The sequence below is a fragment of the Oenanthe melanoleuca genome, chromosome 1A (assembly GCF_029582105.1).
Source record: "Oenanthe melanoleuca isolate GR-GAL-2019-014 chromosome 1A, OMel1.0, whole genome shotgun sequence".
NCBI lineage: Eukaryota > Metazoa > Chordata > Aves > Passeriformes > Muscicapidae > Oenanthe > Oenanthe melanoleuca.
In genome coordinates, this window is record NC_079334.1 from 3,119,676 (window position 1) to 3,133,304 (window position 13,629).

The 13,629-nt window shown below is 47.9% G+C and overlaps 1 protein-coding gene across 1 annotated transcript in view; it reads right to left on the bottom strand.

Moving 5' to 3' along the window:
- The window catches only part of CACNA1C (calcium voltage-gated channel subunit alpha1 C), a 419,556-nt gene that overhangs the window by 20,348 nt on the left and 385,579 nt on the right, over positions 1-13,629 (bottom strand). Inside the window, exons 35-40 of the mRNA XM_056511189.1 lie at positions 9,206-9,271; positions 6,300-6,391; positions 5,416-5,581; positions 3,624-3,751; positions 1,941-2,037; positions 1,227-1,329 (exon numbers count right to left, since the gene is read on the bottom strand). Coding sequence (XP_056367164.1) covers positions 1,227-1,329; positions 1,941-2,037; positions 3,624-3,751; positions 5,416-5,581; positions 6,300-6,391; positions 9,206-9,271 — 652 coding nt within the window. The remainder of the gene's footprint in view (positions 1-1,226; positions 1,330-1,940; positions 2,038-3,623; positions 3,752-5,415; positions 5,582-6,299; positions 6,392-9,205; positions 9,272-13,629) is intronic.

The following is a 13,629-nucleotide window of genomic DNA, read 5'->3' on the forward strand; positions in this document are numbered from 1 at the left end:
TCTTATTTCTCCCCAGCACTAAGGCTCTGCATGGCAGTAGTTCTTACAATAGGATTCGGTGAAGACACTGAATAACTTGCTGAGGATGCAACACATGGACAGCATCAAAGGCAGAAATCTGACTCAGCAGGGCTAATTCCAAACTCCTGCCCCAACCACTTAACAGATCCTGCTAAGGCAAGAATGAAAGCAGTTTGAGCTTTAGATGGTTTCCCAGGAGTTCACTGGCAATGACTCCAAGAGTTTGAAGCTCAGACAAGAAAACTGAGTCCTTTTTGGGTCTCTGTTTCATAAGACACAAGATGTCTTACAGGGGTTGTGGGTGGCTTTTTCCTCAGCAGAATCTCTTGTGGTACAGTCAAATTCTGTTTAGCACAACTTTCAAGGCCTTAATATAATTTTTTCGTTTTGCCACTGTTTTTTTGGCTCAGCTGTGTACAGCTGGCATCATGAGGTAGAGTTCTGCTGGTCTCTGCTTCCCCATGCCTGAAATGTAATGCAGCCACTCCTGAGGCAGAGGTGTTTAGCTGTGAATCACAGACCTACACTCTCTTTTAATGCATCTCATTAATACATGAAGCCAGATTTTGACTCAGGACCAATATCTTTCATTACAGCAGGTGACAGAGTGCAACAAAGAAGACAAGCTGAGCCCCAAATCTTGTCTGTTTTCCTCGAATGTACCTGCTGTCTATGCAAAGCTATTAACAGTCCCTTTACTTCTCATCTCTCTTTACACCACCACTGTTACTACAATGTAATGTTAACTCATGCTAATGGGAGCACAGGAGGAGTTTTTGTGAGATGAGACCCTCTGAGTCCAAGCTCTTTTTTCTCCCTTGGACTGGAAGATCAGTGACAACAGCAGTCAAGAAGTGGCTCAGTTCTGCAGATGAGTACAAAGAGGAGGCTTCTTTGCTCTTTGTTCTCCTAATTCCTGTGTGAGCAGACATTGATCTAAAACTTTAAACTTTCAGACCACTGTGAAGGATGTGATCAGTAATTTCAGATGATACTATAGGAAGCACTGGATTCCTAGGTAGTGGGAAACACTGCTTTCCCTAGAAGACATTGTTCCTCCAAACCTCTTTACATAGCTTTTTGTCCCATGTGCTGCACAGGAGTAATTTGGATCATTTTAAACAAGCTGTCCCTGTTGGTTTACTCCAGCTCAGGACACCCTGACATGAACACCTTTGTATCCTTGCAGTCAGCAAGCTTCTCACCTTCTGTCTTGATCCTGAGGGCTGTTCTGACCAGTGCAAAGAGAGTGGCATTGAACATGACAGTCCCATCGCTGTTCAGTGGCATATTCATGGAGACAAGGCGCTGTGGGGTGAGGAGAGGAAGGACAACAGTCACACTGCCACTCATGGACTGGAGACTGCTCTTCCTTAAGTCCTTGTGACACCCTCCAACCCTCTCTGTGAATATCCATGGCCTTTGGATTGGTTGCACAATGAGAATGCCCTGTTATTTCCATCTCTCCTAGTCTGTTTTGAGATGGGTGTTGGACAGTGCCAGCAGATGTGTGTTCTTGGCACTGTATTTAGCACAGATGTGCTCTCCTAAGCAGACAAAAGGCATCATGGTGGCCCTGAGCACTGCACAACCCACCTGCTGCTGACCCTCCACCCTCCCTCCACTGGGTGGTTGCAGCCCAGAGGAGCTGCTGAGAGGCACAGGGCAGCCCAGGGGCTGTTCACACACGCTGTTGCTGACTCTGCCTGGTGAGTGGTGAGCTGGGATGTGCCCAGTGAGGTAGAAAAGCCAAGCAGGCTGTTCAGTGTAAAACAACTGTTCTGGTGGAAGGCAGCCCTGCCCAAGCATGGGGGTTGGAGTTAGATGATCTTTAAGGTGCCGAACCATTGTGTATTATTCTCTGGCTGATTCTCTGATTCAGCTGCTCTGAGCCCAGCCTGTCCTGAGCTGTTCCTTACTTTGCAAGCCACCCTGTGAGGACAGAGCTTCCCGAAGCCCAGCGGGGGCTGGATGCGCCGCAGCAGCGTCACCACGTCCAGGTGCTTGATCCGGCCCCTGAGGAACAAAGCACAGTGAGGGCTCATCCTGGCCAAGGCCCAAGTGTCACTAAGGTCTCTCCAGGAACAGCTTGAAGAATTTGCATTTGGTGCAGGATTTGCCCAGCCCTCATATAACTTCTGCTTTTGCAGAAATTCCGGCTGTCGGTCATACTGGAGTCAATACTTGCAAGAACTGACCTCAGCCTTTTCAATGCTGCAGTTTCTTAGTGCATGGACAGAAAATTTGGGGTTCTCTTCCCATCACTGAGCTGCTCAAAATAAATATCTACTTATTTACTTGTTGGGCTGAGGCCTATAGTAGGCAGAGAGGTGTAAAGGGTCTATTTCCTTGTGGTTTGCCTCCCACATAAACAGCCCCAAGCCACTGCCTTTCAATACTTGTTTATGCTGTGGGCTGTCACTAGAGTGAGCAAAAAACAAAGTACTGAACTTCCTCCACAGCAGCAGTTGGGTTTCTCTTAAGTTTGGTAAATGGCATCTCAAAAGAAGAATTCTCTTATGGAGGGAGGGAAGTTACCAGAGCCAGAGGAGGAGAATGGTACATGGATGGGAAAGAGGAATAAAAGGGCTTCCCATGTATAAGCAGGGAGGAACAGGATGCCATCTGGACTGAGTGGCCATCTATTATACAGCTTCAGCCTCTGCAGTCTAGCCTTCAAGCAAGCACAAACAGTAGCATCTGTTTTGTTAATAAATGGTGTATTTATTAGAAGTCTGTGCTTGCTCCCCATCCATATTAAAAGTTCCCAGCCTGGGAACTGTTTAAAGTGTTTAAATAGATGTATCACTCTCATAATGTGACACACCCACATATGGCAGAACCTGAGCCCAGACTAATCTGGACACTAGGTCTCCTAAAGAGATCTGCTTTTAGTTTACACCCAAATCTCCTTCCATGGCCTTTGCATTATGAAGGGGGCTTTGCAATTGCAATTGTCAGCTGTGCAGTAACACCACAGGGATCCAAATGCTCTTTAAGCCTAAGCATGTGTCAAACAGAACACACAATACTGAATGTCAGTTAAACCCTCATGTGAGTTGTTGTGGTGTAACTTTAAATCCCTGCAAGTCTTTTGCTGTGAATAACCCTGCAGACAATGTAATGCAGCCATGTGAATGTACAGGTTGTGATGGCCATATATGACATGAAAAAAACAGAGATTTGAGCACAGCAGCTCTGCTGTCAAGCAGAAGAGTCACAGCTCAATATCCCAAGGAAATACAATAATAAATCAAGCCTGTAATCACCTTTTCTCCATCTCCTACTGCCCCTCACTAAGTCTGTATTTCCCTCATACAAAGTAAAGCAATGGCCTGAAAGGTAACAGTGCAGACTAAATGCTGAGATATCTGTGAGTTTCTTTGCACTTTGGGCTTATGGATTCACCAGCAGCACTCCTACTTTAGGAGTTTAAAAAAAAAAAAAAAAAAAGTATTAAAAAGTATTTAGTATTAAAAAAAAAAAAAAAAAAAAAATGTTCCTGCAGGAGGAACATGGCACTTACTGCACTGAGTCTAGAGAAGAGAAAATAATGGGCCTGTTCTCCCAAGGAGCTCTGATATCCAGGCTGGGTTACTTACTTAGCTTCAGGGTCATACTCTGCCCAGATCCTTTTAAACTCATCCAGGTGGTGTGGTCCTAAAATGGACCAGTCCCGTGTCAGGTAATCGAAGTTATCCATTATAACAGCTACAAAAAGATTGATGATCTGCAAACAAACACAGAGATTATGTGATGGATGAGGCAAGGAACAGCAAATTTTACCAGGCTCTCCATTTAAGGCCTGGATTTGGACTCACAAAACGAGGAAGCCATTGGGGTTAGCTTCTTTATTCCCCCTATTTTAAATGGGAAGAGCCCAGAGATGGAATATTCTCAGCTGGTTACATTTTCTCTTCCCTACTAATGGATGAGGTACAAATTTGCTGAATTCTTAGATGTGCTGTCGTGGCTCATTATTTACCTCTCTTTGCCTGGCAGAATGGGGTGGGATTCATCTTTGATAGGCAGTGGGGCTGAGATAAAAGTCCTTTCTTCTGGCCCAAGACCAACACTTTTAAAATGCTGCTGCTGTTCCCTGGGAGGGTTTTGGGCACTGCTGCCAGCTGCAGAGCATGTGCTGTCGCCCTGAGCAGTGCTGCACTGCCAGCACGGAGCAGATGCAAGTGGGAAATGTGTATTCTCACAGTCACTGCTGCTGGCAGGGGAGGAAAACCCGCTCAGCAGGCAGAAGGAAGGTGGGAGGGAAGGTGGGAAGTGTGGCTGAGGCGTTGCTAGCCTCAGCACAGCCCACAAGGCACTAATTTGGTTTTCTCAGTGAGGGGGAGGGAGGAAGAGTGCTCCTTTGCTGTGCACGAAGGATTGGGATTGGAAGCAGGGCTGGAGGGAGGCAGGGAAGGGGTGGTGTCACTGAAAGGGTGCTGCTTTGGGGAGATGTCCCCTCTTTGAGATCATTGTCCTGTGCACTGCTGACAGCTGGGGAAGCAGAGGCTCAGCCTGCCAGAGGGAAGGTTTGGGTTGGTGCACTCACCAGGGGAGGTCTGGGATGGGTGCACTCACCAGGAAGGTTTGGATGGGTGGATTCTCCAAGAAGGTTTGGGTTGGGTGGATTCAGCAGGAAGGTTTGGGATGGGTGCACTCAGCAGGAAGTTTGGATGGGTGGATTCAGCAGGAAGGTTTGGGTCGACTCACCAGGGGAGATCTGGGATGGGTGCACTCACCAGGAAGGTTTGGGATGGATGGACTCAGCAGGAAGTTTGGGACGGGTGGATTCAGCAGGAAGGTTTGGTTGGGTGGATTCACCAGGAAGGTTTGGGCTGGATTCACTCACCAGGAAGGTTTGGGATGGATGGACACACCAGGGAAGGTTTGGGATGGATGGACTCACCAGAAAGGTTTGGGATGGATGGATTCAGCAGGAAGGTTTGGGTTGGGTGAGCTCACCAGGAAGGTTTGGGATGGATGGACACACCAGGGAAGGTTTGGGTGGGCTCACCAGGGAGGTTTGGGCTGAGTGCACTCAGCAGGAAGGTTTGGGATGGGTGCACTCAGCAGGAAGGTTTGGTATGGATGGACTCAGCAGGAAAGTTTGGGTTGGGTGAGCTCACCAGGAAGGTTTGGTTGGGTGCACTCACCAGGGGTGGTTTGGGATGGATGGATTCACCAGGAAGGTTTGGGTGGGCTCACCAGGGAGGTTTGGGATGGGTGCACTCAGCAGGAAGGTTTGGGTGGACTCACCAGGGAGGTTTGGGATGGATGCACTCACCAGGGAGGTTTGGGATGGATGGACACACCAGGGAGGTCTGGGCTGGGTGCACTCACCAGGAAGGTTTGGGTGGGCTCACTAGGAAGGTCTGGGCTGGGTGCACTCACCAGGAAGGCACAGAGCATGTAGAAGCTGATGAAGTAGAAGACGGCGAAGCTGCTGCCGCAGGAGTGATCGGCCTCCGTGGAGTTGGCCGGCTCCGACTCGGGGTCACACTTCTTGTCCGGGAGACATGCCAGCATGATTTCCTGCCAGGCCTCACCTGTGGCACACCTGGGCAAGGCAAAGATGGCAGGGACCTTGGATGGGCCAGGCACTGGCACATTAGCAACCTGCTCCTGATCCCATGAGCATTCATGGGAATTTGCCACTGAGGTCAATTCAGAGCAGGTTAGGTCGATGACTTTGACATCCCCTGCATCTGCTCCTCTGTTTGGCTTGTTGCCATCATCACTGTACCATTCCTGACTGGCTTTGGCTGCTGTGGGTATGGGGCTCTCACATTCCAACCAGAACCACGGATGTGTCTGTGTGGCATGGCTCTGGATTGCATCTAAAAAACCCCTTCAAAATTACAACAGTGTTGAATTTGTGCCAACTTCCCACCCCTTCAGCACCCCTGCCTGGCCCCAGCTGGAGTAGGATGATGTGCTAAGCTGAGCTGGGCATGGCCATGCCTAAGTTCATCCCTGCTAGAAGTCACCCTGGCCAGATTTGAACCAAAGAAGTTTTTGATGCATATCAATTTTGGAAAGCAGTGAAAACTGGCTACCTTCTTTCTGTGTAGGAGGATTTGTCTCCCTCCCCAGCACTGAGTGTTACCAGGGTGAGCTGCTGGGGTACTTAACGGCCATTCCATCGGACACAATTCCCAGCACAACACATCCCTACTCACCTCGGGAACATGACAGAGGAGAGGGAGATAAGCTGTGCCTAGAGCAGAGGAATGGTGCTCCCAGGCTGACACAACCCAGAGCTGCCATGCACCCACCTGAACAGCAGCAGCACAGCCTGGGGGAAGGTCTGGAAGTTGTTGTTGCGGTTGATTTCCGTGGTGTCGTTCAGCGCGATTTTACCAAACACCTGGAGGAAAGCAGAGGTCTTGTCAGGTTAGCCCTGCAAAATCCCCAAACCTCTCGTCACCCACAGCTCTTGGCCTCACCCTGACTCTGATATTTAATGGAATCTGCTCTTCTATTACTATAAACTTTTCTGGGTGTCTTTTATATCTGTTGTTGTTTCCCTGGCTTCTGCTTTATCACCAGACAAAGCACTAATTTTGCAATAAGAAGCATCTTGTGTCAAAAGAAGGTGTCCTTCCTTATTCATACACCAAATACGTGGCATGGAGCCTTATTTTAACAGGCAAAGAAATCAGAAAGATAGAAGAAAAGGCTCCTTCCTTCATTGCTTATCTGTCTTCACCAGGAGGAAATTACAGCAAAAGCCCAGCAGCAGCAAAGCCTTCAGCTTCCATCTCTGTAGGGGGACTTGGATCTTCACAAAATGATCTGGAATTGTCCAATTTCCTGCCTTTCTGTAGTCATGCTTGTCACCAGCAGGTGTTTCAGGGGTCCTCTCAGAATGAAGATGACGACCAGATCTGCCCAGACAAGGATGCCCTGGAGCATCTTCCCTACCCCAGTTGGCTCATCCAGCCATGGCATGGAGCCTGCAATCATCAGCAAACCTTTTTAGGGTGTGAAGTCCCCAGTGCAGCAGTTTCAGGCTTTTTGAAAAAGTCCTGGATAGCTGTGGTACTTTCAGGCAGTGGGACTGAGTTAACAAACCATGTGTGGCAGAAAGGTCTCTGCACAGCATTGCCAGGACTATTTATTCCCCATTGATAACAACGTGGCAGAGGTCTCAGGGGGCTGAGAGCTGTAATCTCCCTGTAGCCAAAACAAGCAGCAGGAACAGAGCAGCTCTGAGAGAACACCGAGCTTCTCTTCAAGGAAATGTCACTGATAATTAGCACCCCAAGAGAAACAACCACATGGAGAGGAGAAGGGACAATGGTGGGACAGACAGGAGGGAGGGTCACACATGTCAGATTTCACAGCACTGACAGCCCCAGCTGCACCAAGCTTGAGCTGAGGCAACCCATATTTTTCATTTCAGGCAACTGTAGGTGAGGCAGCATCCCATGATGAACTTCCTTTGGACCCTGCAGCAGCTGCTGTGGGTGTTTTGCATTAGGAGGAGCTGAAAGTGGAAGTTCCTCCAAATCTGTGCCTCCTGGGCCACTGTATGAGTGGCTTCATCCATCAGCATCAACTTGGATTTTTTCCACTTGAGCACATCAGGTAGTGAGGCTTGAACGTCGCCACGCTCCGAGTCGTGGCAGTTGCTGACATAAAGTAGTAGCTCTGCTTTATATGGGAAATTCTGCTGTTTTTATCAGGTCTGGTACATCCAGGCTTTCATGGTAGCTGCTTAATGGAGTGAGGGATGATTTTCCTTCCTATGTGTGAGGGAACTCTGTGTGTCAGCATGTTCAAGGGAGCTGCACACAAAATGTCTCAGATGCCATTTGGACAAAAAGGGATAATTGCAGGTCTGTGGGCTCTGGGCAAACAGGGAAAATGAAAAAAAAAAAAGTTGGTTTTCTTATGAGAAGACAGATGTATGGTCTTCAGGCTGCTGAGATGATTTAAACAGAGGCTTGCTTGTAAGCCAAGGGTTAAATAGATAACTTAGCTGATAGAAAAAGGAGCAGAATTACAGAATAAAGCATCTGGCCCTGGCAGTGCCCTGATCACTGTAGACCCCATCTGTGTGGGTGCTTGGGAGCCACTTATAATGCTTTGTTCAGCATTATAATATCAGCTGAATACTCTGAAGTGATTTTATGTATAGCACAGGTAATTCTGTAAGATCTTGGCCATCTTAAAGGCAAAATTGAAAGTTTACAGTATGAGCTTAGTAGAGTAAATGACAGCTGTGATTACTGGGGCTACTGAGATAACCTGTGACAACTCAAGAAAACATTAATTTTGTATTTCACGGTGGGGCAAGGTAGATGGAGTCTGTGAAAACATGTGATTACAATAACAGGAAACAAATTAAAACAAGGTGACAGAGGTCAGGTGAATTTAATTACCAGATCTGTTGTCACTGTGAAACCAAGAAGCCTGTTGTTTTTGAAGACCTCTGGAAGCAATTATGCCATGCCTTTCTACACTGTGGCCTCTGGCCCCAGATGGCTGACTTGTCTGAGAACTTTGATTAACACCCAAGTGGGAAGTGAACTGAGCTTGAAAAGCAGCACAGCAAATGAGGCTGGGACTGTCCCAGAGTGTCTGTCTTCAGTGGTGTCTGTGCAACATCAGTTCCTTGCACAGGTGGATGCTCAGGATGATTCCAAGCACATTTTGCAAGCTGAGTAAGATGTTGTGTTGATGCAGCTGCCTGGAGAAACTCTGAGTGTTGGTGCATTGGGTCTGATGCCATATTTACCTTCATGGGTGTAGAACAAAAGCTGCTCTTTACAACTCAGTGGAAGTTATGCCAATGTGAGAGAGATGCAAGAGAACATTTTGGTTTGTTCAGTGCAGCATGGCCATAAGCCCACCTGAAAAACTGTTTTGAACCAACGAGCAATTCTTGGTGGATATTCCTTCATGAATGTGGAGGGCAGGCATTGTCTTTTTACTGTTTGCATATTGGGTTCTGCCATTAAATGGGTCAATACTTTTTTCTTTGCTTGCTTTTTTTTTGTTGTTTTGTTGTGCTGTTGTTGGAAACACCCAGTCAGACGATGCTCTCCAGCTATTCTTACCTTACTGGGTGAAAACATTGCTGTAAACCCCCACAAGCAGACATGGTTACCCTGTCAGCCAGTTCCCAGGCTCTAGCAGGAGTCAGACACAACCAAGCTCTTTCAGCATCACTTACCTGCATCCCAATCACAGCGTAGATGAAGAACAGCATCACGATTAAAAGAGCCACGTAGGGGAGAGCCTGGAAACGAAAGGAAAAAGATAGAGAGCACTGTGTCTCTGCCTGGTTGTGCTTTGGGATACTAGAGCCAGGCTCTGTAGTGCGGGAAGGTGGCCACTAGATGCCTCTACAGGCCCAGGCTTGGTCGCCAGCCCAGCCCAGCCCAGCCCAGCAGGCTGGGCTCTGTGCCATGGGGGAGGGATGGATGGATGGACGGATGGAACTCCGCTGCCTTCCTGTCACCCCCGCCCTTGACCGAGCCAGGAAAGCGAGGGAAAACCAGTGTCTACACCTGCTTTCCAGGAGGAGAAAGCTCTCACAGCCAGCATTACTCTGGCACTAATGTGATATTTGCCTGGATCCAGTTTGGTGAAATAAAAGATGCTGCAATGGCTGGTACTGCCCTAAGCACCTAAAGCAGCATCAGCAGCTTTCCTGTCCAGTTAGGTGTCCCTGATCGTCTGCCATGCACTGAGTGCCAGTGAAAAGGAAATTCAGAGGCTGATATCAGAGCCCTGATATGCAGAGCTGCCTCCCAAGGCAGAGGTCAGTGCAATCAGCCAAGTGCTGAGCGCTGCTGCTTTCCTCCACCACTGACAGGAATCAAGGGTTCAGGGCTTCCTAGGCTCAGGTTTTGGAGCAGGAATCTTTTGAAATATCTAGCACTCAGACCAGAGGCTTTCAGAACTTGCTTCAGAGGAAATGGGAGGGCACATTTACTCTGAAAATGTGAGCACAGATTTTGAACACCCAATTTCACAGAATATAACGAGCCTACAACATTATCAGAGGGCTGCAGCACCTCTGCTATGGAGACAGGCTGAGAGAGTTGGGGTTGTTCAGCCTGGAGAAAAGAAGGTTCCAGAGGAACTCTACAGTACCTTCCAGTTCCTAAAAGGAGCCTAAATAAAACATAGAGGGATTTTTTTTCAAGGGCATGTGGTGATAGGAGAAAGGGTGATGGTTTTAAGCTGAAAGAGGACAGGTTTAGGTGAAATATTAGGAAAAAAATTCTTTGCTGTATGGGTGGGTGAGACATCAACAGGTTGCCCAGAGAAGCTGTGGCTGCTCCATCCCTAGGGGTGTTCAAGGTTGGATGGAGCTCTGAACAACCTGGTCTAGTGGAAGGTGTCCCTGCCCATGGCAGAGTGGTTGGAACTAGGTGATCTTTAAGGTCTCTTCCAACCCAAACCCTTCTGTAACCCTAAATTCAGCACAACTAAATCCTGCAGGAAAAATGGAGGGAATATTTTCACTGGCCACCATGGAGATTTAAGTAAGATCTGCATAAATCATCTCAAAGAGATCTGAATATTAAAATGGCAAAAAATAATCAAATCCTTTAGACAATGTCTGTAATCATCATCTTGAGTCTCAGAACAGATTCCTCTGGCTTTTTAGGGGGCCAGAAAAATTGGTATGTTCACCCCACAATGTCACTGAAGAGACCACCAGCTCAGAACTGGGCTCCAAACATTTTGTGATGATTTAATTGGGACCTGATGCACACAATACCTAAGGGCTCCTGGGATAGTGTCCAGACAGGACCTGAGGTGTATAACCTTAACAGTACTTCTGTTTTCTGACAGTACCTCTGATTTTCCCATCCAAATGGGGATGGAGAAGTGTCTTCTCTGCTGTCTGTCTGCCCCTTCACTTCCTTTTGATGTTCTTCTGCTCAGTCTATTCCTCTTCACTAACTTAGATTCCTGCTCATCCCTGCCCCTTGTTCCCCATGGCACCTTCAGCTCTCCACCTCCATATTCTCCATATTCTCTATATTCTCCATATTCTCCATATTCTCCATTCTGTCTCTGTCCTCCTCTGGCTCTGTCCTTCCCTGGTGTTACCACTTCATCCCTGTGATTCCCACGGCCCTACCGTGCCCTCAGCACCCTCTCACTTCCTTCTCCTCCCACTCCAGGCTGACCCTGGTGCTGTCTCTGCACATGGAAACCCTGCTGAGCATTTTCCCACCGCTCTGGCCAGTGCCCCAGCTCGTACGTCAGCGCTCTGTGCCATGCCCAGGGCAATGGAAGTGACCATGGGATCCAGCTCCAGGAGTTCACTGCTCATTAGGCTGCCCTGCCTGAGCAGAGATGCTTCCTGGAAGCATGTGGGGACACTGAGCCAAACTCTGCTGGGATCCCACATTCTGGCTGGATTGAGAGAGGCACAGTGGTTATTCTTAGCTACCAAAGGAGCCTCCCGGTAGTTGCAAGAGGAGGAGCTTGGAGCAGAGAATTCCATGTTATAAATGGCTAAAGGCTTTCAAGGTTTTTTCAGGCCTTTTTTTTTTTCCCTCCTCCCCTGCTGTGGAAGATCCCTCCCTTCCTACTTTCTCCCAGCACCCTACAACCCTGCTTGAAGTGACTCTCCAGTGGAAGAGGTCTGAAGGTCACTGGGGGGAAGTACCAGGTGCTCCCTTTCCCATCCATCCCCTCCTCTCTGTTACCAGTTCAGCTCAGGGCAAGCTATTGCTAAAGAGGCTTGAGGGGCACAGGGCAAGGGGAGGAGAAGCAGGAGCTGGAAATTGTGACTCTGTCCCCTGCATCAGTGCTGGCTGAGCTGTGCCAAGGGAATCTCGTTCCTACGCATGCAAACAAAATGGTTCCCAGTGGCACTGCTCAAATAACAGCCTGGAAGTTGGCAACTCTGCTAGCAATGGAAAAAGTCATTATATGGATGTCAGAAACCTGCTGTGCAGGGTTAGGTGCTCTGGCAGGCAGGGAGTGTGCAGAATGAGTCCTTTGCATCAGCCTGGGCTGGCTACTGGGACCACTGAGAGCTGCACTGGAAGAACTCTGTGCTGATCCCTGTGTGCACGTGTGCTACTGCTGCTGAGAGGAGACAGAAGCTGCAGTGAGCACATTGTGTTGTGCTAGTGAGGCTGAAGTTTTATAGTGTGGGTCAGTTCCTTTTCCATTTAGTCAATACAAAAGCTATTGATCATTTACAGCCTCAGTCTGAGGGGTTTGTAGTTGCTGTTTCAAGACTTGTGTGTTGCACAAGTTACTCCTTTGTGCTTTTGTCCACTGGTGTGTGCTGCATATTTGCTCACGTTTAGGCCACCATTTGTATTCCTGTGCTTTGTTTCCCTGACACTTCCTTTGGATATTTGCCAGCTAACATCCAAGTTGTGCTGGTCCAGTAAATCCAGGCCAAGTACTTTTAAAATGCAGGAATATGCTATGCTTCATCTCTGCCATTTTACTATTTGTGACTAGGGTTTTTTTCTAGCAAATAACTGGTGGTTTTTTTCCTCCAAAGGTGATGATTATTATCCAGTCTGTTCTCCTTCACTTCCTCCTATCTACTCTGGAACTTTACCTACCACTGAAATGCAACCTGTCTCCAGGGGAAAAAAAAACCAGCAGCAATTTAATAACTTTGCATTGTTACCAGCTGAAAAGAGTAGGGCTAAAAAGGTGAATTCTTCCTGGATGAAAGTATGGAGGCCACACATCTCTAATACTCAGTGGAAATTCTCAAAACAAGGCTTAAAGGAAACTTAATTGAGACCCAGCCTTCTCCCCATAGCTGTGTATTCCACTTAAAGTTACACACATGACATACAGTTCAAATAAGGAAAAAAAAAGAGATGGGTTTGAAGGGTTACAGACAGGCAGTAACTGAATTGAACTGAATTATTAAGGCTATTCAGGAGAGTCTCAAGCAATTTCTCGTTCTTTAAAGCTGAGAGATATTCTCAGCTAATGGATGATCTTTAAACCAGCTGGGCAATCATCTTTATCTTTCCCACAGCCCATCCTCCCTCCAGGAGATATCTCCTGTTAATGGCCAGTGAGTCCCAGGGCATGACTGATAAAATTACATCAATCCCACTGGGAGATGCTCCAGCCAGGGGGAGGAGCCAAGCCCTTCCTACCCAGATAAAAACTGAGATTTGGAACATCAGAGCAGCCTTTTCCACTGGATTCCAGAGGAAAACCAGACCTTTCCACATCATCCCTGGAGCTTCAGAGGAAAACTGCACCTTCTCCAGGAGCACTGCTCCAGCTGAACCACATCTGCCCCTGCAGGAGGATGCAGCCACCATTGAATGGGACTGTGCCAACACCCTGACTGACTGACGGGTGTCAGCTTGGATTTTGACTCTGGCAGGGTTGGGATTGTTCTGTGTAATACTGCATTTCTATTTTAATTTTCCTAGTAAAGAACTGTTATTCCTAATTCCCACATCTTTGCCTGAGAGCCCCTTAATTTCCAAATCATAGTAATTTGGAGGGAGGGGGTTTACATCCTCCATTTCAAACAGAGGTTTGTTCTTAGCAAACACCTGCCCTCCAAACCAGGACACTCATTTGTGCCACTTGCCCCTTGGCACCTTTGAACTGAGGCACTCCCCGAGAGGCCAC